Source organism: Plectropomus leopardus, chromosome 14 (genome assembly GCF_026936395.1).
Source record: "Plectropomus leopardus strain MGB_pleo_1.0 chromosome 14, ASM2693639v1, whole genome shotgun sequence".
NCBI lineage: Eukaryota > Metazoa > Chordata > Actinopteri > Perciformes > Serranidae > Plectropomus > Plectropomus leopardus.
The window spans coordinates 3,227,317-3,251,503 of record NC_142189.1 but is presented as its reverse complement, the minus strand read 5'-3'; the positions used below and the strand labels follow the sequence as shown (position 1 = coordinate 3,251,503).

Below are 24,187 nucleotides of genomic sequence, written 5' to 3'. Positions count from 1 at the left end.
TTGCACTTGACTGGAGGATATTCACTGTTATTGTAATGTTTCTGTTTCAGCTGTTTTGAATATAAAAATATATGCTAAATGCCTGAATTTGAATGTAAATGCACTAAAAATAATGGGGTTCAATGCCGGGAATGACAATGGCAGCGCAAAGCATTTGGAATAAGCTCAAAAGTGATAAAATACAACGAGTGTGGGTGGAACAAAAGGAATCAGAGCCTCGGTTCTAACTGTTTTTGACACAATAATCACTCTTTTTATTTCAGCTGGGAATTTACAGTTGAGCTCTGGAGGCGGAAGCCTAATTCATGTGTAATGGGCGGCACACACTCGATAATCCCAATAACATACCGAACAGGGTTCATACACATTTTTACCAATAAATTTCCATGATTCTTCCGTGACGTTGAGGCAAATTTTAAGACCTCTGAAACGACCATCTATAATCCATCGGTTCTTTTTCATTATGTAACAGCTTTTTTGAATATATATCATTTAAAAAATAATCATAATTCAGAACAGGATTAGAAGGATTAGGAGCATAACCAAGGGACTGTTTGTTTTTTGTGAGAGGGGAGGGGTGAAAAGGGGGAGGCTAGTCTAATCATTTTTAAGCACTGGGGAAGAACTTTTTTCTTTTTTTTTATTATTTTGGTTTAGGGGAGGGTCAAACAACTTTGAATGGTTATATTTTGTATTTATTTTATTGATGATTTTTTTTTCTTCAAAAACTTTTGGCAATTATTTAAGTGACAATTTGACAGTTTTGTTTTTCTTTAATTTTTTGTGGTATTTAAAAAAAGGAATTAAGCAATTAATTTGTCTTTAAACAATTATCTTTAAAAAAAGGAAAACATTTTGGCACTTTGCTTTTTCCTTTAAAATGTTTTGGTGATTTTTAAAGAATAGAATTTTAATTTTTACTATTTTTTAAGAAAAATAAATTACCTTTTATTTCTTTAAACATTTTTAAGGGTTATTTTCCCTTTAAAAATCACCCCAAAAAATTGCCACTTATCACAAATGGAAATTTTAAAAACAGAAAATTAGCACTGGATTTGTGGTTTGTGAAACAAAATTCCATGACTTTTCCAAAACTTCTAGAGTAAATTTAGCTTTCTTTTTTTTCCAGGCCTGGAAATTGCTATTTGCAAATTCCATGACTGTACAAACCTCGCCTGCACCTGCTCCCGCCCACCTCCGAACCACGAGACTGTGTGAGTGTCGTTCTCACCGTGCAGCACAGACTGATGCAGACTCCAGTAGATGCTCAGGCAGTTCTTCTCCTTCTTCATGCCTCGTTTACACTGGCAGCCGTGCAGAGGAGTGGACAGCAGCGCCGTCATGGCGTTCTCGCACTGGTTTCGCGCCCCGGGCCCCAGCTTCATGGTGCCGTCCCCCGCCACACACTGCCTGAGGGTGCGCAGTCGTGGGCTGCAGGTGTCGTCGCTGGAGCAGGTGTCTCCGGCTCGCAGGCAGTCCCTCCCGCCTGCAGAGAGAGCCATACGTGGGACTCCTGCAGGACGAGACAGACAGAGGACAGGTCAGTCAGCATGTCGTGGTCCCTCATGTTGAGCTCTGAGCAGGACTGAACTGTGGGCTGCTTTTCTGTACGTTTGTTCAGTGAAGCTTAAACATTTCAGAGGCTGTTTGTTCTTCTAAATAATAAACCTCGCTGAGTGTTAATCCAACACACTGAAGCCCAAATGAAACAAGAAATACAGTTTTTCAGGCTGCAAGTTAAAGAACTGCCCAAACTTAATGAGACAAAGCAATAAAAACTTTGAAATATTTTGTCTTTTTTTCACTTATTTAACAATGATAATCATAATGACCTAGTTGCTGTATCAGGGGTTTTTAAAATTATACCAACTGGTGCTAAATCATTCAAAGACCTGTAATTTCTCTGAAGAAAGTGTAATGAAAAAAAAAGTTATGAGGAACTCGGGGAAAGTAGCCCCCCTGACGAAGGACCAACGTCTACTACACATCTAAAGACCACAGAAAGCACAACTGGAGGAAAAACGGGAAAAATATAAGGACTATACGGGAAAAGATTTAAAACTGGGACAGAGCTACAAATAAATCCTCCAGCATGACCATGAATGATGAAGGAAAAGTGAATTAAACATTTTTATTAGGCCTACTTAATGTTGCAAATCTTGTGCCAATAAACATTTAAGTGTTTTTTCCCCAAAAGACAGAGATGCTTCAGCTGCACTGAAAATTTGGCATAGATTAAAATTCATTAATATAACATTAAGATGTGCGTTTTTTTTATTAACTGTACAGTTTTTCTGTTCTTATTCAGTATGTGTTCGTCCTGCACTACCGCCACATTGAGCCGTTGGTTAACCCTTTATAACCTGGGCAAATTGGCCTGATTCTTTTTTTAAAAAAACATGGGAAGAAGGCCATGAGGAATTTAAGAAGTAATGACTCGAAAAAGAAATTTGTAATAATAAAAAAAAAATAATGTTCAAGAGAATTACCTGGAAACTAGCACAAACACACAAACAAACAACCCCAAAACAAACAAACAAAAAAAAGAAAAGAAAAGAAATAAAACAAGGAAATTACCTAAAAAAAAAAACTGCTTAAAAGCTATAATAATTCTGTAAAATAATTTAAAATATATATTATGATAATTCTAAATATATCATTTTCTGGACATTTTCCCTAAAAATAATTTCCTTTTTTTTTTTCAATTTGCAGGTCATCTCTTGCCAAGTTGTTCTTTGCTTTTCTTTAAAAATGGCTTTTGAGCAAATTGAACAAATTTGGAGCTCAGAGTTTAAAATACTTTATCATCTGACAGCAGCACCAGAAAAGTGATTATGCTCCTGATTTCAAAGAGTTAACCTTTGATCACTCAAATCTAATCAGTTCATCGCTGAACTCAAGTGGAAACTGAAGAAATGACAGCGTTCATGAGATACTGCATTGATAAGAATGGGTTATTCAGAGAGACTGATGGACAACCCGAGAACTCAATGCCTGCAGCCACGAGTGGAGGCATAAAAAACTCTGGCTTTGGTTTGACTTGTGCTGCCTTCACGGACCCACAAAAACCTCAAAATTTAGAGAGGGGACACAGAATGATTGTAAGAGACTCAAAAACACAAAAACAAACAACCACAACAGCAAAAAAATGTGAAGTTTGCTGTGCACGGTGTTTTTTTGGAGGTAAGTAAGTAAATAAAACCACAGTTTTCTGATCAGACAGAAGAACAAAAGTTCTGTGGTTGAGAAAATGTTGAGCCAATGAAAAGGGCTATCTGACAGCAAAGGTACAAATATTCCAAATATAGCATACACTTAATGATATTCAAGCTTTTTTGGTACATAAACAATCACCAGCTTCTGTTGGTGACACACTGACGATGGATAGGCACCTCATACAACCCCACTTCAAGAAATCCAAATGATCCCTCGAAGCAAATCAAAAGAAATTGCTGAATTAATGTGAGCGTTTATGATCCACTGAATCATCGCTAAAATGATGTAAATTGTGTTGAATTTAATAATTGGATTACATTTTTACATCCCTTGTCAGAAGCGATCAAACATGGTCAACGATGCGTCTCACGACTGTATTCCAGCATTTTTTAAATTTACATTCATAAACCCGAGGGCGGGGTGCTGTAAATATTCATGAGTTCATACAGTTGTCACATGGAATACATCCGACACCGCTGACTGGATTTTGATGAAACTTTTGGGGGTTTCATCTCGCCAATACAATCTGACATGCTCAAAATTACACTGAGGTGTTTTGTCAAAATAAAGTGTCATATTTGTTACCCATTGGCCCAGACAGGAGCTGCATCATCTGTGGGGGAACGACTTGTTTACTGTTGTCTTGTTTCGTGTGGCACTAATAACATGCAAGCTTTATTCCCCCGAGGACGCTACATAAATACCCATTTATTCCTGGCTGTCGAACAGCTCTTACACTTGCTCGAAAAGAAATTATGCAGTGTTGTTTAATCCGTCTTTGTGCCTGATTTGGAAAAACACACACACACATACAGAGTATGTGTACTCGGTCGGTCGCAGGTCCATTTTGAACGGACCGTGTCAAGTTTGTGAAAAAACACTTTTGCACTACTTTGAAGTGCAGTGAATTTGCAGCACAGAGCTTTTATTTTGAAGTGTCTTTAGGCCTAAGGGACTGTTCTTTATTTATAAGAACAGGGGGTTGGCTGTTATTTTTTTTGACCCTCCCCATAAATATTTTTCCTTGAGCCTCCCTAATTGACTGAGTAAATGCATTAAGTGTTTGTCCCAAATGGTGTGTTTAAGATGATTTGATAAATGGTCTTTGTTTAAGCAGGCATGTGAGTTTGAAAGGCACATTTTCTCTTAAAATCACCCAAAATTTGAAAAAACATTATCAATTTTTGTACAGAAAAAAATGCAAAAATTGCAAAAACAATTTAAAGATGAAAAGAATGGACAAATAAAAAAATAATAAAATCACCATAAACTTTGAATGAAAAAAAATTGCAAAAAAAGTCTTAAAGAAATAAAAGCAAAAACTTTAAAGAAAAAAAGGCAATTTCTTTTCGAAATCCCCCCCAAAAAAAGAAGCCAAAACTAAAAGAAAAAACTGAATTGCCTGATTTCTTTTTGTAAAAAAAACATGCAGGTTTGTGAGGCCATGTTTTTGTTCCAGGTTAAGGCCCCAATGCCTTCAGATCCTTGAAATGCCCCTGGCTCTAACAAATCGCAGTTAGTTCATCAATATATTTTACTTCATTCTGTTTTAAACCCACATGTTATTTATATTTTGTCGAATCAATGACTTCAGAAAAATCTGGACCGTGTGGCCGGACCAGTTGGACACCGCTGTACTAAAACACAAGTGTCTGAACAATAGAAATAGAATGAAAAGAAAAGAACACTGAATTGTTTGCAGTGTTCACTCGACTCATTCAACAGAAAATGCAATTATTATTAGTTGCTTTTGTTTCCAGTAATTGCATGTTTGTTGATGTAACGTTACTGTAGCTGCCTTCGCCAAATGCGTGATAACTTTTTAGATAGCCTTTGTTTGGTGAAAGAGAGAAACTTAATTGGTTTACGGTTGTATTTTTCTCTTTTATAAGGAAAATAAAGAGTATTTTCTATCCTTCTGCACTCTTGTTTTGTTTTGTTTTGTGCTTAAATGAGTAAGACGGTAGTGAAGTCTCTGCTGCAGAGTTAATTTTCTTATTACATAAATCCAGCAATTCTCAATTCCTCTCTAGCAGCGAGGCAACAGAGATAGTGCACAAAATGCAGACGTCTCTCTGTGCTTCTAAAATTACAGAAATCTTTTCAAGGAGACGGGTCACCCATAAAAAAATAAAATAAATGCTTTTACTTCCTCTGATCTCGGGCAGTACGAGCGTCAGCCTCAAAAGCCTGTGATGCTTTTGACAGACAAAACATGAGACTGGCACCATTTGCATTAAGTGAAAAATGATTTTGTTGACAGAGTTTTGGGACATGAAATGAATAAAACCTTTATCCTGTTAGCAAATGAAAACTGATTTACCGCTGCAGTAGACAATAATAGGTGAGATTAACAAGAATACCTGACAACAATCAAATCGATGGGAAAAATATCTGCAAATCACAGATTACATTTGCAATTATGTTGCAGATATGTTAAAACTTAACATTTCAACAACAATGTAGTTATCATGTTGTTTGGTTTCAGCACAGAAAACAGTTACTTACTGAAAAGGAAAAGATCACGTTTTGATGTAAATTAACCAGTTTTGGGGGCGAAATCCCTACTGGAACCACAGCGGTGTACATACAATACAATACAATACAATCAATAACTTAATAAAAAATAAATGAAAAAAAAACAATAACTTTTTATGGCACTACCCCTGCTGTGAAAACAGTGACAGATCACAGAAAAAATAAATTAAATAAAATTTAAAAAACATAATTGAGGCTAAAAAGTCACCAGAAATACTGATGGATACCCTAAAAAAACCTCACAAACCAATCCACGCTTTGTATCATTACTTAACTGCTCATCATAAATCAGGCTATGAATGAAACCTGAAGACTACAGATAAGACAAAAAATAAGACACTGGCAGAAACTCTTTTACTAATAGTTATTTCCATGAGATGTGGCACTACGGCTGAAAAGCCACCAGAAACACTGACGGATACCTTAAAATCACTCATAAACCAATCCATGCTTCGTGCTTCTACTCCGTGGTCGCTTACCACAAGTCGGTTTGTTTATATGACAGTAAATGCGCTACAACTATTTCAGTGGCAACGGTACACATAAAAACCGCCACTCTTTCCTTCCTAGTAGATGGATTTAAATGTCTGTTTCTGTGGTCTGAGACAAATTTCATTGCAATCTGTCCAATAATTGAGAAATTTCACTCAAAACCATTTATGTCAACCTGCTGGTGGCGCTAGAGGAAAAGTCAGGAGATCACAAAAGTCATCAAGATTCATTATCTTGGTGCTGTTGATATGCGTACCAAAGTTTATGGCAATCCTTCCAAAATTTGTTGAAATATTTTGGTTTGCGGCCAACACGGCAGATCGATCATCTGACTGACCATAAGCGTTCCCCAGAGTCATTCTGCTACAGCTCTGCTAACTGGATGGAGGAAAAGTCAGGACAAACTGCTACAGACAAACTTTGTTCAAACCCACACAACTTTTTCTATTTTCAACCGAAAACCCAAAGTTTTCAAATAGCAAACATGTCAGAATGGATTTGTTGAAATGTGAATGAGATGATGCATAAGACATCTAGAATATTTCCATTTGAGGGAAAGGTGCAGCCATAAAAATATGGGTTTGAATATGTCACCCAGTGTAAACACAGAGCTTCGATAAAGAGCTGGAACAAGCTGAGACAGAATATATATGAAATGCTGTCAGACGGGACGGAATAAGAGGATTTTTCAAACTTTAAAGCTCCTTAAGGGGAGACACTACAGGTGAATAGGGTAAAAAATTAACTAGTAACTATAACAATGAAATTTCCGCAGATGATTACTTACATAAAGGCAATTTTTTTTTGTATTAAAAGTTTTCTGATATTTTATGTTAAAATGTGCAAATTAGGTATTAGCTAAGCAAAGTTAAATATGGACTAATTTGCATGTTTAAACATAATATAGAAAACTTGCAATACAAAAACTGAAAACATAAAGCCAGGCTCAAAATTCTTCTTTCATCTGGTTGACACTTTAGAGTCAAAGGTTTTCAGAGACAGAATTTTGGATATCATCTTTATATCAGAAAACAGTGCCAATTACCATTAAAAAAATCTATTTTCGCCATACTTTTTGAAATAAAATGTTCTATAAATCAGGCTAAGAATGACATATGGACAGCCCTCTTTGTAAAGTTCTTCCGAATATAGATAGGATTAAAACTACAAAATTTGGTGAATGTAAGTGCTATTGAAGTTTAGATTTTTTTGTTTTGTTGCGTTGAAGATTTCTTTTTTTTTTGAGAAAACTTCCTCTAAAGATATGTCTTTTAAAATCCCATCACTTTTGGACCAAACGTAAACCACTAGGGTAAAAATTTCAACTACAAAATATCACCATGAAACTTCCACAGTTACACAAAGACAATGATTTATTGTATTACAAGTTTCTAAAATGTTAGGTATAAATTACAAATGGGGAATTTTCTAGTTAAATTTGCACGGATTTTCATACATTTCCAGAACAGAAATCTAGACATAAGATAGGCTCAAAATAATTTTTTAAATTTTGTTTTTGTATTGAGTCAATGGTTTTCCCAGTACAAATTTGTATCTCTTTTTATCACTCCATATATAGAAAGTAGTTTCAACAGCCATGAGAAATAATTTTTTTGCCATTTTCTGAATGTTTATATTGCAATGTGAAAAGAAACAATATCTACATAAATATGCATAAATTCTGCATACACTTCCAGAACAGAAATCTGAATTTAAGCAAACACCTAAATGAGTATTTTGGACATTTTCTTTCCACTAGTCAAAAGAAAAAAAGACGCGATATGGAGGAAAAATAGCCCAAAATCTCTGATTTGACCACTGCATGAAAAACTTTTCACCTGAGGTTTTTTGCCTCAAAGGAAAATAGGAGGGTAATTATATCACAATATAACAATGCAGCCGTTTCTGTATTCTGGAAAGCATTAAAAGCAATCTAAAATGACAGCAATTTGTTTTAAACAAGTGAGAAGAATTGGTTATCCACTGCTTGACAGATTCCCAAAAATCATGTCCAAAATTATTTCTGTGTCACTGACTTCTCGGTGCGCCGCTCCGTGCAACGAGTCAGCTCAGCAATTAAATCTTAATCAAATCTGATTCCATCACGGCTCAATCAAGTGATAAGGAGGAGAAGCGGCACCCCAGTAAAGGCAGGAGCTCGCTCGCTTCCCACCGGCAGGCTGACAGAACTGTCAGGACTCTACGTCTTTCGCTGAGCTCAAACTGCAACTCGGAGGATCTCTCCCTGCGTTACGTGACTCAGGAGTTGATCAGATAAAACAGAAAAGAGTACGACATATCTGAATCAAGTATACATCTTGAGCTGAAGCTTGTTCTGCTTGTTGGGGAAAAAAAGGGGTTAACTGCCAAGCGCCCGGCAGGAGACTTCTCAACCTTTCTGAGGAGTGAGCTAATCTAGAGGAAGCTGTCAATAAACGTCTCGACAGACAGTGAGGCGAGGAGCGTGTTGCTGTGGGTTTGGGGTGTTAGTGGATGCTGTTGAGAGAATGCATCTGCCACTCAAGTGAAGAGCTCATCTCCGCTGAGGTCTTGACAGGCGGCACTTAGTGTGCCAAAAGAAATATCCCCTTCAACGAATCATTTATTCCACTCTGGAGTCTTAAAATCTGATTTATTTTATGTAAAGCAAAGGGGAGGAGGGAAGAAAATCTGCGGGGTGAGATAATGTCATTCGTTTGCGATGCAAATCAGTTCCAGTTCGGAGTTTTCTTGTATCGAGTGACGGTACCTTAAAAAAAAAAAATCTGCCTTATGTCAAGATGCTTCACTCGTGCCGAGAAAACTCTTAAAAATGCCGATTTGCATTGGAAATTTTATTTCGCCCTGTGGTGTTTTTTCTTCACTCTGTTGAAAGAAACAATATTTGAACATATTTAGAGACTTATGCAAGTGTGCAGAAGCTGCAGGTGGGCGCAGATATGTGGGTGGCGCGTGTGGGTGTTCGGATACGGAGGGTGGTGCACTGAGGAACCTTAAAGCCAGGTTTGGCTTCCCCTCAGCTTCAAGGCAAAGAGGAGAAAAAAAAGCCCCTGGTGAGCAGCAACAGTGCAAATCTTATTAAATTGCAACTAATCCGGTGTGGAGAGAGGTTTGGTGTTTGTCTGAGAAATTAAGCAGCACTCCAGATTGCAGGAGATAACTGTTTGCCTGGAAACAGCGCACCGGCAGTTCAAAGACAGACAGTCAAAACCAATTAGGAGAAATCAGTTGCCTTGTCATTCAAATTCGTTCCATCCTATACGCCTTCCTGTTTATCCCACTGAGGTAAATAATCTGTTTGAGCTCTCTCTCTGCGCTTTTCTTGTTTTCATTCCTCTTTGTTTCTGTTGCTCTCTGATTTCTTCTCTGCTGGCGTCATCCTTTCTGCTTATCTCTCTGTTCTCACCCTCCTTTTTGCTTTTTCTTTATTCCCGCTCTCATCCCCGACTGGCACGCAAAAACACACCTGGTTTGGTACAAGGAGCAGATTCTAAAATTAAAAGAAACCTTTTCAAGGAAACGGGTCACCCATAAACAAAACTGAATTCACTTTTTCTTCCTCTGATCTCCGGCAGTACGAGCTTCAATCTCCCAGCTCAGAAACACAATAACAGCAAAGATGAATTTGCAATGTTTTTAACAGACAAAACATGAGACTGGCACAATTTGCATAACTGAGAATTGATTATTTTTTGTTGACAGAGTTGTGGGACATGAAATAAATGAAACACTAATCCTGAAAACATATAAACACGCCGATTTACAGCTGCAACTACCACTAAGTAGATGACTGGATGAGATTGACTTTACTACTTTACAACCAACACAAAAACAATCTGCAGAAAAAAATCTGCAAACCAAACATACTTTATACCACGTTATTATGTAGTGAAAACATTTAAACGTTACGTTTCAGTGGTTGAAATGTGGTTTGGTTAAGGCACAAAAACCACTTGGTGATGGTTAGAAAATCATCATGTTTTGGTTTAAAAAAACGCGTTCTCGGGGCACAACTCCAGCAAGAAAGACAGCGATGTTTCAAGAAAAAAAAACAACTACTTTTCACAGCTGGAAAAACAGCTGCAGGTTGCTACAAATCACCCATGTTAAGGGATGATAGGCTGCAGGAAACACACCACAGTTTACATAAAACACCCACGCTTGGGGGCTAAAAAGCTGCAAGAAACACAGTATGGGTCACTACAAAACACCCACATAAAGGGGCTGAAAGTTGAAAAATTGCAGGAAACACAATGACAAGTCCCTAAAAATTAGCCACGACTGCAACCGAAAAAGTTGCAGGAAACACAGTAACAGGCCCCTGAAAAGCACCAACATTTGGGGGTTTAAAGCCACAAGAAACACAGCAACAAGTCACCCCCCCCCCATATGTGGCCGCTTCCACCTACGAGGGCTCCCTATGCTCCCCATGTTGCCTTGTGTTGGAAATAATGATGGCGAGTGCGGTGGCTGCAATAGAAATAAAGCTGCTGATGTTTTGAACATCCATCACCATGTTTCTTAATGTTATCACCAGAGAAGTCTCAGAGCATCACTCAAAGGAAGCGCAGTCATCTCACAATTGTGTTTTATCGACACTCTGAAAATATCACTTCAGTTTTGTACAAATCTGTAATGGAAACCCGTCTAGTGTCTGAGGTGAAAAACCACCCATCATTGGGAGCTAGAAAGTCTGGAAACAGCAAGTCCCTAAAAAACAAAAACAGCCAATGTTTGAGGGCTAAAAGCTGCTGGAAACAGCCCCTAAAAAGATCCACGTCTGAAGGCTGAAAAGTAGCAGGAAACAGCACTAAAAAACAACAATGCAGAAACACGCAATGTCAACATTTTCTTCTGGCGACTGGGCTGCAAAATAACAATCTCTCTTATCCTCCACTCCTTTCTGTCCCCGCTCAGAGGAAACAGGTGTAGAGACGGTGGCAGAGCTCATCAGGTAGCTCCTCACGTCCCTCTGCCTCCAAACTAAACCGCCGCCTCCTCTGCAGCCACCAGGCATCAGTCACCGCCATTAACCGCCAGCTCTCAGCCAACCAGAGGAGGCGTCCTATGAAATCTATACGAGCTGCTCCACAGAGATCGCTGCGCTCTCCTCACGTCACATGAAAGAAGCTCAATGAGATCTAATTCTCGATAACTGATGTGTATCACCGAGAAGAGTTCAGAAAATGAATCAGGGTGATAAAAGAACCGGGAGATATTGAAGTGGATGATAAGATTAATTATGTGTTCATATACAGTGAGTGGGACTCAGCGGAGAGTAATAAAGATCCAAGAAAACAACATTTTTACGGCTCATTCGTCTTTAAAAGTCACGTCCCTAAAGAGAGAATCAAAGCGCAGGATTTATTGTAATTCCACTGTTGGATTATAAACCCCTTGTGTCCTTAATTTATATGTACTGCATTCATTTTCTGTTCATTGCTATTATTATTGAATGTTTTTTACACAGATGCTGACTGTCCAAAGAGGAGGGGAATTTCTTTTTATCTGATCTGCCCTCAAAGGTTTTACTTTTCCCTTTTTTACTGTTTTTTACAAGTTTTGGAGTTGTATTTCCTTTTTGTCTTCTGAAGCAACCTCTGCTGTGTAGTGTTGAAACAGTTGCACTCTGTGTGACTTTATTAGGTACACCTGTAAACTCTGACGCAACCCAGTGTAACAGCTCACACATACATTTTGCTTTTACAAAGAAATAAGAACAAAAAAGGTCTTGAAAATTAATTCATCTTTCAAATAATTTATCAGACAAAATGCAAATATTTGCATTATTTGCGTTTTACTTTCTCAAATGTGTTCCTATTGGGCAATCATAAATGGAATTATTCATTTATTATTTTTAAACAAATTTTCAGTGAATTTCTTTAAAAAAATTTATTTTTGGGTGATTTTCTTGTAATTTTTGAAAATTTCCTACATTTTTTAAACTTTTGTTATTATTTATTGTGTGTCTTGCAGAACATTTTACATGCATCGGTGCACGTAAACACCAGATCGAATTAGAGGACATCCCATGTTAACAGCTGACCCGAAATCTTCAGTCAGATGGATTTCAGTCAGATTGAGAAAAAGTGTGCATTTTTTGCATCGATAAGTGAAAAAAAATTCTTAACAGACAGTTACTGAAAGTAATCATTTTCACTCCTGCAGCTGCAGGCCTGTGAGCTCCACAGAGACACTGCATTGAGTTATCAAAATAAACTTGTCGTGTTTTCCTACAATGCAGTTACATCACAAATATTCTTTAAGAGACGAATCCCAAGAAAGACATGCAGGCATTCAGCAAACTCCCTGCAGTCAACAAAGAAACTCCTAAACTTTTAGTTCAAACTCCAAGTTTACAAATCTGACTGAACAAAAAGATCTGAGCTCAAACTAAATGAATGAAATCGGTTTTATCGGTTTGACCTGCTGCACCGTGCATGTTGTTTCATGTTTAGGATTTGTTGACGTGCATGAATAAGATCTCTCCCTCCATCAGTACGGCTGAGCGACTCGCTATAGACACAATGATGAATCCTATTAAAGATAACAGGCTGTCGGATTGTTTGGTAAATCTTTGACAGTGCTGCCGAGGGACCTCGCCTCTGTTACTGTATACTGTAGCTCCTTATTAGCTAACTGTGCCTCCCCGAACACTTTTTAACCGCGATGACTCACTGTGCCTGCTGGGGTTTCTCCTGCTATGTTGTCTCTGTTTTCACAGCTGCTAATAATGCCCTCTCTTCTCTCCAGCAGCCTTTCCACAACAACAACAAAAAAAGCAATATTCTTCCCATAAATGCACAGAACAAACATGCTCGTGTACTCGTAAACTCCCAACAGCGAAAAAGAACTACTTAGACACTTTACCATAAATTTACTTTGCAGCAAGACTCCTTTTGGGCAATAATTGGGCGTCAAAACACGCTGTGATTTTGGTTTCTATCATCGATTCAGGAAAACATGATGAAATTTAGAGAAGCGCTCTGGCCGTGATGCAGAATACTAATTTCCATCCCGGATTCCTCTGTGACTAATCCATCCCGAAGAAAGTCAATATTACTGCACAGCTGTTCCAGAATAACCGCGCAACTGTGATTCTCTGTCTTCTCAGAATTGAAAGTGTGTGTGGGCATGTATATCTCCAAACCTGAAAGCTCAACGAAAAACAATTTAAAAAAAGAAAAAAAAGCTTTTTGCTAGAGAAAAATAATTTTACCCTTTTGAAGCAGAGATTATACTTTTTCTGCAGACACATTTATGTTGGGCGAGATAATAATAAATTGATTTTAGAATGAGCTCCTCTGTGGTGTGAATGATATGATTATTACATTGAAGATAGATGGCTGGATCCGTATTTGAAAAGAAATAAAAAAAACAAAGGCTCGTGGACTTCAATCAGGAGCTCTTAAAAAATCTAAATTGGATGTTATGATAATGAAGAAACTCCTTATGTGAAAATAGATTAAAGGTACTGCACGAGATGATCAAAACATTTACCAGCAGCAGAATAACATTTGCCTTTTGCTGAAAATTTCAAATGATGCATTTCGTATGATACAAATCTCCAAAAGAAGGGAGTAAATGATGTTGAGGTTGTTTTGTAAGCTATTTTTTACTCTATATTTATCTGCAAATTCAGACTGTAAATTCAATTTGAGAGAGAAGTTTCACCACAAGTGTGGAAAATGTATACTTAAAAAGGAACAATAAACGAAAATTATAGCTCCCACACAAGGAGCCACAGGCTACAACAAAAAAACAGGCTAAAAACATGACGCTTGTGACGTTTTTCAAAACAACTTGGCAAGTCAGGGCTTCAGGACACTTGGATTAATTCGGATGAGCAGAGGCAGAGTCAGGCAGAGAAGAGCAGATCATACCTCCACCATCCTTTCGGTACCCTCGTACTGTAAGCCTTTTTTCCCAGCATGGCCAAGGCAGCCTACTCTGATCCACTAGTACTCTGTTACAACCCTGAAAACTGCAATTTTTATGCTACTGACAGTTCTTTTTAGACCCCCCTCTCCTGACATTGAGGCGACCACACAGCTGGTGAAAACAAAAAAGATGAAATGAAGGAAAATTTAACTGTATGTGACTGCTGAACACCAAAAAGAGAAAAAATGGTCAATTTAAGTTATTTTTCTGCCATCTGTCACAGTTTCTTTTCACTCCAAACTGAGGGTGACTATAAAAAGAGGTGAAAGGTTCAAGCAGGGGTGAGGAGAACTGAGTCTGAGGTAACATCTAACAATGAATCTGCCTTCAAGCACACCAAAGTCCTCTGGGGGGGTCAGCAAAGAACCCCTCTCCCTTTTTTTCTACACATTCATTCAAGTGTCCAGATGTGCGTCTGCCCCGTGAGGGTCAGCGCTCTCTGCTGAGCTGAATGAGAGAGTCCTCAGGCTGCTGGAGGTTTGCTTCAAACACATTGGTCAATCACTGCTCTTCAAACCACCTGAGTGTGCTGAATAACGCCCGCCCTCCCCCACAGCCGCCATGATGGTCGGCTTATAACATAAGAGAGGCGGTTTAGTCTTCTAAATTGTAAGAAGACCAAATTTGAGAACTCATTTGTTCCCTATTCCAGAAGGATTTTAGCATTTTAAATTGGCCTCTTGTTACATTTAAATCCAAACACAAATGTACACATGAACACGAAGCAGCTACAAAAATGCAGGACAACAAGAAAAAGAAACCGTCTTTGAGTCAGGGAGACTCAACTTGCTTTGCTTAAGGGCCACTTTAGCAAAATGACAGTATGCCAGGGGCCAGTCAGAGTAGCCCCATACATGTTTCTAGGATTTTAGGAAACCTCTCTGATTTTAGCACGTTTCTAGGTTTGTAGGACATTTCTTCTACAATTTCAGGACTTTCCTCTGATTTAAGAAAATTTCTAGAATTTTAGGATGTATCTTAGACTTAAGCACATTTCTCAGATATCAGGACGTTTTGAGGATTTAAGGACATTTTTTGAATTTTAGGACATCACTCCGATTTTAGGGACATTTCTAGGACTTTAAGGTGTTTCTAGGATTTAAAGGGAAATGACATTTGGCCAGGGGTCAGACGCAGCAGCCCCATACATGTTTGGAGGACTTTAGGGACTTGAGGACTCAGATTTAGGAACATTTTTAGGATTTTAGCATGTTTAAAGGACTTTGGATTTTCTAGGATTTAGGGGCTTAGCTAGGGCCTCTGGGGGTGTGGGGGATCCACAACTGGCACTTTTTTGACAAACAAGCCCTGTTTTGATGCTGTTTTCATTACTGCACTCTGGCACTTTATGTATACTTAAAGTACAAAACTATTCCCAGTGAGGATTACTTTTTTAAAAATGTAATTAGAAAATGGTTTGGGGGCCACCCAGCACCCTATTGGGGGCCTGTATTGGCCTGCAGGCCGTAAGTTTGGCACCGCTGGACTAGAATAACATAATGCTTGGTACTCCGAGGACGGAGGAAATTTAATGTGCTTGTCTGATGTTTCTGAGTGATTTATGTTATCCTGACACAGGTTACAAAATTAGTTTTCATAAAAATGGACAATAACAAGACTATGATTCTCTGTGAGACACAGTATTACTTTCTAATGTGCAATAATGGCACATTAAGTGCAATATTATAGACACAATCAGGTATGTGCGTGGGAACTCATTTTTCGCTGAGGGCTGCTGAGCAGTATGTGTGTGCATGTGTTTAGACAAGACGGCTGTCCGCTGCACACCAACAAAAATAGGGTGCATTTTGCGTCAGAATGACACGCTGACGTCCATCAAACAGGCCACCGTATTTGCACCAACAGGCCGCCACCGCCACCCGTAAAGCCACCCTGAACGGAGCTATAAGCTGTGTACTGTGCGTTCCACCTGGCCTTGAACTAGTCGTCTGTCCTAAAGCACGAGGCCATTAGAGGGCATCGCTGACAGCACACTGAACCTCGTCCACCCCGCCAGCTGCACCCATGCTGAACACGCCAGGAAGCAAGAGGAGGGTGCCGAACAAGATGACAATGATCCCGACCACAGAACAACTGGTTGTCAACAAGACATCCCATTATCCTCTGCTCTCATTATGTTATTCCTGTCTTTAGTTGTTTTAACGCGCTGCTCGGGCGCACAAAGCAGAACAGATGTTTACATCTCATTTTTGTCACTGCTGAGATGGACCGGAACAAAAAAGGACTCAACTGTTACAGACCAAATGTTGGTAGAAAAATCAACTTGAAATGTCAGTGGCCTGCGAGTAAAACACTCGCTGGGAGGAAAGAGGATGTTTTCTCAGATTTGATTTTTTTTTCTTGCGCCTGTGAAACCAGGGACTTGATAAAAGAGCCCAATGTCAGACTGGATGTAATTGTTGCCAATTTTCTCAGTTAGAGAAACAAGGCTATTTGTTTCAGCTATTGTCTGGGTGCTGTCATTGTGACCTTTAAAATCCTTACTCTTGTTTGAGCACAGTGGATTTGACACTCACAGTCTTTACTCGTGATTGCTTGTAATGTCTAGACTGACTCTTATTCCCACTGCAAGCCATAAATACGAGTGCCAGTTTAAAATGTAAAATACGGAGGACACTTTAAACCCGGGACAGTCAACTTACTTGGCTTGAGGGCCACTTCTGCAAAAGTAACAGAAAGCCAGGGGCCAGTCGCCACAGCCTCATACACAATTTCAGGATCTTAGGACATTTCTAAGATATAGGACATTTCAAGGATTTTTGACTTCTGTGATTTTAAGACATACCTAGAATTTAAGGACATTTCTAGAATGTTAGGATGTTTCTAGGATTTGGGGAAGTTTCACAGACTTTAGAAGATTTCTAGGATTTTAGGATATTTCTCAGATTGTAGGACATTTTGAGATTTTTAGGACGTTTCTAAGACTTAAGAAAGTTTCTCAGATATTAGGACAGTTCTTGAATTTTGGGATGTTTCCACAATTTTAGGACATTTCTAGGATTTCAGGACATTTCTTGGATTTTAATACATTTCTAGATTTTTTGGATTTTTCCAGGACTTTAGAAAGTTACTTAGATGTTGGGATGTTTCCAGGATCTTTGGACATTTCTTGAATGTTAGGATGTTTCCAGGATTTTAGAACATTTTTAGGATTTCAAAACATTTCTAGGATTTCAGGACATTTCTAGGATTTCAGGACATTTGTAGGGCTTCAGAACATTTCTAGGGTTTTAGGGGCATTAGCTAGAACCTGTGTCGGGGGGTGTGGGGAATCTTCCACTAGCACTTTTTTTTGATAAACAAGCTCTATTTTGATGCTTTTTTTAAGCACTCTGGCGCCTTATGTATACTAAAAGTACAAAACAATTCCCAGTGTGAAACATATTATTTTTATTGTGAATTAGAAAATGTCTGTGGGGCCACGCGGCACCCTATCGTGGGCTGGATTTTGCCCACAGGCCGTATGTTGAGTATCACTGCTGGAAACAGTGAGCTGACATTTACTCCCACTTGTTTGACTTGATACAGTTTAGGAATAATTATTACTTTTAGTATTATGACTAAAATGCTACAAAAACAGTCAGTGGACAGTCGAACTATGCAAACATCCATCTGCTCAGTCTTGGATGTGATGACATCCTTTTCCCAGAAACATGCTCCAGCTTTTCTTGTGGGATCCCAAAGCGCTCTTGGGCCTGCTGGGAGATGTAATCACACCAGCTGGTCCTTGGTGGTCTCTTCCCAGTAGGTCATGCCTGGAACATGTTAAAGGGAATCTCTGATGCTCTCACTTGGCAGACCACACCAGTGCACACTGAAGGCTGTGATGTGATTAGACCAAATTAAACCAACATCATCTGCAAATACGCCATCAGACTGACACGCTTCAAGACTCAATGTGAAGTAGCTTAAAAGGAAACGTAACAAGGCATACTTGTTGTGTAATCTCAATGCATTTCTTAAAGGGATACTTCACCACCCAAATGACTATGTATACATCAGTTACTCGCCCAATGTTATGTTAAATTATGATGAAAACTTGGGTTTTTCTTACATGGCTCTGCACGGCTCATTCCTAAGCTCTATCTAATGCTAGACTCCACTGACAAAAACAGTAATTTTACCTCACTGAACACAGGAGTGATTGGCCTCCAACAACCTCTGTCAGGTATTTAGTTTGTTTTATTATGTGACTTTTGTGTTTTAAAGGCTCAGTATGGACGATTTAGGGGGATCTAGTGGCGTCTAGCAGTAAGGATTGCAGATTGCAACCTGCTGAAACTTCTGCTTGTTATATTTATTGTTCAGGATTTTTTACAGAAAGCCAAAATATCCACAGGGTTCTCTTCCTCTCTAAAACAAACCAACCAGGTGATTAAAACTGTTTGGTTTTTTTTAAATGAATGATGCAGTTTCATGTTGTAAATCAGTGTTTCTCCAATGCTGTTTGGCATGTTGGAGAAGTGTGCTCAGCTTTTTTCTTTGATAAGTTAAGACCCAAATGTTCAGGAGGTTTTTACCCTAAGACAAATTATCTGCTTAAGTGTTTTTCCTCAGCAAAAGTAAGGGACCTAATGATTTAAAACCATAAAAAACACTGAATGAGGTAGATTCATTACACAAATCAGAAGAAGCAGCAAGCAAGAATTTTCTCCATTTTTGGATTCTTCATTCATCGTAGAGGCAGAAGAGAAAAACACATTTTCACTAAGTCAACATAAGAGGGTGAGTAATTAATATCCAAGGAGTAATTTTAAGGGGCAAAGTACTTCTTTAAATGCTAATGCAGCTTTAGGAACGAATGGCAATCCCCTCACACTCGTACGGCAACTTCAACACCTTGGTGAACATAGTGATGAACTTTTACAGATCCTCCAAAACACCAAATACTTGAGAAGCAAATTCCAAAGAAATAAGAACACTTTCAAATGTGGTCTAGAGTCCAATACTGAGGACAAAATCTGATAACAACTTAATCAGAAGTTCAGTACTCATATGCAATCTCATTTCTAGGACCGTCACACAGAACGGTCAAGAAAGAACAAAGTTTTGTGAATTTTCCTGACTTTGAACAAAACTTCCATTTCCCCTTCTCGAAAATGAGCGCTATCACACATTGTGCCAATCCACAGGTAGAGTTCCCAACATCCATGTGACAAAGAGGAACCTTGGCCACTTCTCCGTCACTGAGGAGCTCTGTGACCGTGAAGAGATGATTGCCAGCCCCTTCAATTCTTCCATTTCTGACCCATTATCACAGCTTGTGTAAGAGTCCTTCCACCTTTCAACAATTCAATCCAATTTTAAGGTTGCAAGTTCCCCATCCACGTGGAAAAAGCTTGAATCCGCTGCCTCTTGAGTCACAAAAAATATATTTTAAAAACTCTGCTGTCACCTGAAAGTCAACCTCAACGGCCTCTCTGAACTCCAGCCACGCTACACCCACACTTTCAATTCTGCAGCTCGTGTGCACAGAGTTTCTTGTGCAAACCAGGTCTGGAAAGCATCCATCTGAAGCTTTACAGCATCCATCACCGCTGCCATTTCCCACAAAGCTCTCGCAGTTTTCCACCATAAAAGCTCCACACACCTTCTAGTCTCAGCAGCATTAAAGACATAGAATTTTTTTGGAGTGGGGTTTGATAAGGTACTTATCCACAGTCAGTATATTACACTGGGTAGATGTCAGTCAGCACGCCCAAAATTTGGAGAAGCAGACTTGATGATAGGGGCAACAACAAAACGTAGTTTCCAATAAAAGTTCCAACTCCCCAAAAAATCTAGATCAGTAAAAAACAACCACAATGCATCACAAAAGAAGTGATACTATGCTATTTCTGAAGTAAAATAGACAAGAATATTAGCTGCAGATCAGCGCTGCAGCGATAGTTTCGGCTTGCTGGGGAGGCAACAGGGCTCCACAGAGCTACATGGATAGCTTCTCGGCACAGATGCACTGTCACGGACCGAAATTTAATCAATTCAATATGAATCAGTACTCAGTGGTACAAACATAATTCAGCCCGCATGAGGGATGATAACAGTTAATCAGTGATTGATTATTAGGCAAATAATTTAATTGGATCCATCGACAGGCTATGAAATGATGTCAAAATAAATGCAATATGTTGCTGTGAGCTAAGACTGAGGATAAAACGTATTTGGTAATGTTTGAAATAAGAAATGTCTTTATGTTCTTTTCAAAACAAGATTAATCTATGAATAGATCGTTAATTTTACCGATTACTCGATTAAGGAAAAAAGCTTACAATTTGCAACCTGCTGTGAAATAACAGAGCTTGCTCTGGCTGATGCTTTGTTTTAGCTCTGCTGTTTTTGACCGGATCATAAACTTTCTCATCTTAAAGCTAAACAGTAGTAGCACAGTATATGGCACAAATGTCCACATTTTCACTACTTGGAAACAGTCGAGTGAACCACCAAACACCGCCCATCGGCCGGCACAAGCTGTCATTTTACAGCTAAACAGTGTACTATAATATCTTTCTGAAAACATTTGAGGCAAGAGATAGACAATGCAGTAACAGAATCTTGATTCAAATTTGATCAGTGCTGCCTCGTTTGAACAGACTTCACGAGCAGTTTCTCCACAGACTTTCTGTCTCATGTACTGCTAGTAGTATAGTGACAGTTTCAGCAAATATTGCAAAACGTTGTCACTCATAAAAGTTACCAACTGCAGCTTTAATGACAGACTTTTAAGTTAGTCTCGACCATTCAATTTTCCATTTTTTAACCAGCTCAACCAGGATGTTATTCAGATTTATTCAGGATGTGTCTATGAAAAATCAGTGTACTTCCTCACATAGGTATTGAGTACAGTAGAAAAGTATGTTCTCTATAACTGCCAGACCAGTCTAACTTATCTGCGCAGGTTTGCAATGATGAAATCTGCATTATTTATTTCAGGGATTTAGTCTCTTATACTCTTCTGTTGTTTCATAAAATTCTATTAGCCTTCCCTCATGTCCAGTCCTCCACAATGCCATTTCAAGGTCTTTTCCACCCTGGCATCAAACGATTTGCTGGTGAAAGCCGGCTACAGATGGAGGCTCTCGGCATGTTCATGCGAGTGAACGTGGAGAAGCTTCTCTGTGTGTTCCAGACCTGGCAGTCTACAGCCGGCACTTCAAATTGCTTCTGACACAAAGCGAGCCTAGCTAGTCATTTGTGTCTGACTTGATCTGTCTCTGCAGGGCTCGCTTTTACTCGTGTATGTGGGTTTCAGTGTCCACGTTTCACTGAGTGTGTACACACAGAACGGTAGGACAGAGTACTGGCTCGGCCCCGGCTTGTTTCAGGTCAGCTTGCCCCTGTCGTCGCGTCCCTCTTCCTCATTAAAAAGACGCCTCTGGCTCCGATCTCGTGACCGCGGAGCTAAACTGAGAAAGCTCTCCTCCAAGTTACAAGGACCATATTAATACTGTGATGCCCTCCGCTCATGAGGCTGAATTAGCAGGAGAATACTGGCATAAACAGCACCAGCAGTGGCAACGGAAGAGAGTCGAAAATGGCCAAAATTCAATTTCAAAGGCAACTCTTGCACATCAAACTCAGCAAAGCACAAACTTATTCCACTGAATGTAGCCAAGAGACTCAGAATGATAATTTGCTCATGCAGAATAATGTTGCTGTGTGAAGGTGTGACAGAGCAGAAGGCAGCAGGAGAGAGAGATGAATCTGTCATTACACATTATAGTTTCATCCTGATCTCACATAAAGAATAACGCTCTCCTGACTTAGATAAGGGGACGCTGAAACCCAGTGGTGTGCCATCCAAAAACATATTTTAGTGTACTGTTTAGATGTAAAATGAGAACGTCTATAACATGAGTGTATTGTTTAGCTGTAAAATGCTCTAGCTCATGGTCAGTGCTCAGTTTTTAATTTACTGTTTCCAACATGGCAGCTTTATCACAAATGTTCTATTTAACAGCTAAATAGAACACTGAAATATTACTAAATATTATGTTACTGCATTGTCTACTTCTTTTTTCAGATGTTTTCAGACACATATTTTAGTATATTGCTTAGCTGAAAAATTAGATATTTGTGCTGAGTTTTCTTGACTGTTTTCAACACTGCAGCTGGATTGCAAACTTTCTCATTTACAACTAAACAATACACTGAAAGTTACTAAAACATTCTGCATTACATATTTCTTGCCTTAAATATTTTCAGAAACAAATTTAATGTGCTGTTTAACAGAAAAATAAAATAGAATAAAAAATGTGTTGAAAAAGTGAAACACTAAGCTAAACAGTACACTACTATATTATTTTGAGAATGTTTGAGACAAGAAATAGACAATACATTAACACAGTCTTGATCAGCACTGCCTACCTTTGCAGTCTGATTGCAATTCACGAACAGTGACTTACTTGATTGACAGCTGTGTTAGAGACTCCTTGGCTCCACTCACTATTAGCAGGAGAACACTGGCATAAACAGCACCAGCAGTGGCAAAGGAAGAGAGTCTAAAATGGCCAAAATTCATTTTCAAAGTCACTCTTGCACATCAAACTCAGCCAAATCACAAACTTATTCCATTGGATGTAGCCAAGAGATTCAGAATGATAATTTGCTCATGCAGGATGATGTTGTTGTGAAAGTGTGACGGAGCAGAAGGCAGCAGGAGAGAGAGATGGAAATCTGTCAATACACATTATCATTTTATCCTGATCTCATATGGAGCATAACGCTCTCCTGACTTAGATAAGGGGACGCCAAAACCCAGTGGTGCGCTGTCTAATCTGCTGCCTTACATAATGAAACATCAACTCACCTCCTTACTCATCACGGGTCATCTCCCAAGGAGTGTGTGACCACAGAGCTTTGCCAACATCAAAAGCCTTGTCTATTTTTATCTTTTGGAACGACTCTGTTAATTAGCATGCGTCCACAATCAGTAATTAATGCCGAGTAGATTCTTGGCCAGCGAGGGCATCTACACCAGAGAACAAAAAACCCGATAACATAACTCAGTAATGACGCCGCCATCACCAAGGCTCGAAACCATCTCTCCGAACAAAGACTTCCATTTGCCAGTTTCAAGGTTAGTTTTTCACTCCTATTGAAAACTTTTTTTTTCCCAATCTAATTGTCTGCTGACCTGCGGCCTCCAGGTTAAAACATACATTTGGAGAGCTCTTTGTAAAAGTTATAATTGGGGGGCAGCGAAGCATTCACAGCCAGGGCTTGCAATCAGCGTGTCCTCGTCCCGTCACCTCACCTGACCCGGGGACATGTACGAACACAGGCAGACACACACTTTACAAAACAGACAGAGGGCTAAACACCGGCGTTACAGGGACACACTCTCCAGCAGTCACACTCACTATAAAGTCAAAGATACATACATCTACTCTGCCATTTCAACGCATACAACAGATTGGTGTAATGAATCCATTTCACACTGGGCGAGAACATCCACGCTTCTAAATAAATATATTTTCTGGTATTTCATGGAATATGAGGCACTAATACAGACTAGAAATACTGCCACTTTTACATTCATGTCTGTGAAAACATGGATGCTTCATACACAGAAGATCTCTACAATCAACACAGTTTCATAAAAAAAAAAAGTAAAACCAAAAATAAGAACAATGAAATCCCTCAGACACATTAGATTCAGCGAGGATGACTCTGTTTATCTGCAGTGCTAATCAGTAACACATTAGTTAGTTATGCATTACGGTTAAATAAGTTGTGTGAGGGATAACAATTTACACTCATTAATTATATAGCTGCTACAGATAATGTTCCTAGCAACGCTTCATTAGTTTGACATTTAGATTGTTTGCTGTTGTTCTGAGAGTTTAATGGGAAGGTTTATATGAGTTCTGTCTCTGTATTGACAGACTAGTCTGGTACATGTTAGCTTGGCACAGGGGCTGCAGGTGACTGAGGCACTGAGTTTGCACCCAAAAAAGAAGGATATTATCAAAATTGTTCT

The 24,187-nt window shown here is 39.0% G+C and overlaps 1 protein-coding gene across 2 annotated transcripts in view; it reads right to left on the bottom strand.

The window, feature by feature from the left end:
- The window catches only part of gfra4a (GDNF family receptor alpha 4a), a 217,151-nt gene that overhangs the window by 77,014 nt on the left and 115,950 nt on the right, over positions 1-24,187 (bottom strand). For both annotated transcript variants that reach the window (XM_088087621.1, XM_088087622.1), the window contains exon 2: positions 1,232-1,513. In XM_088087621.1, the coding sequence (XP_087943747.1) occupies positions 1,232-1,513 (282 nt within the window). The remainder of the gene's footprint in view (positions 1-1,231; positions 1,514-24,187) is intronic.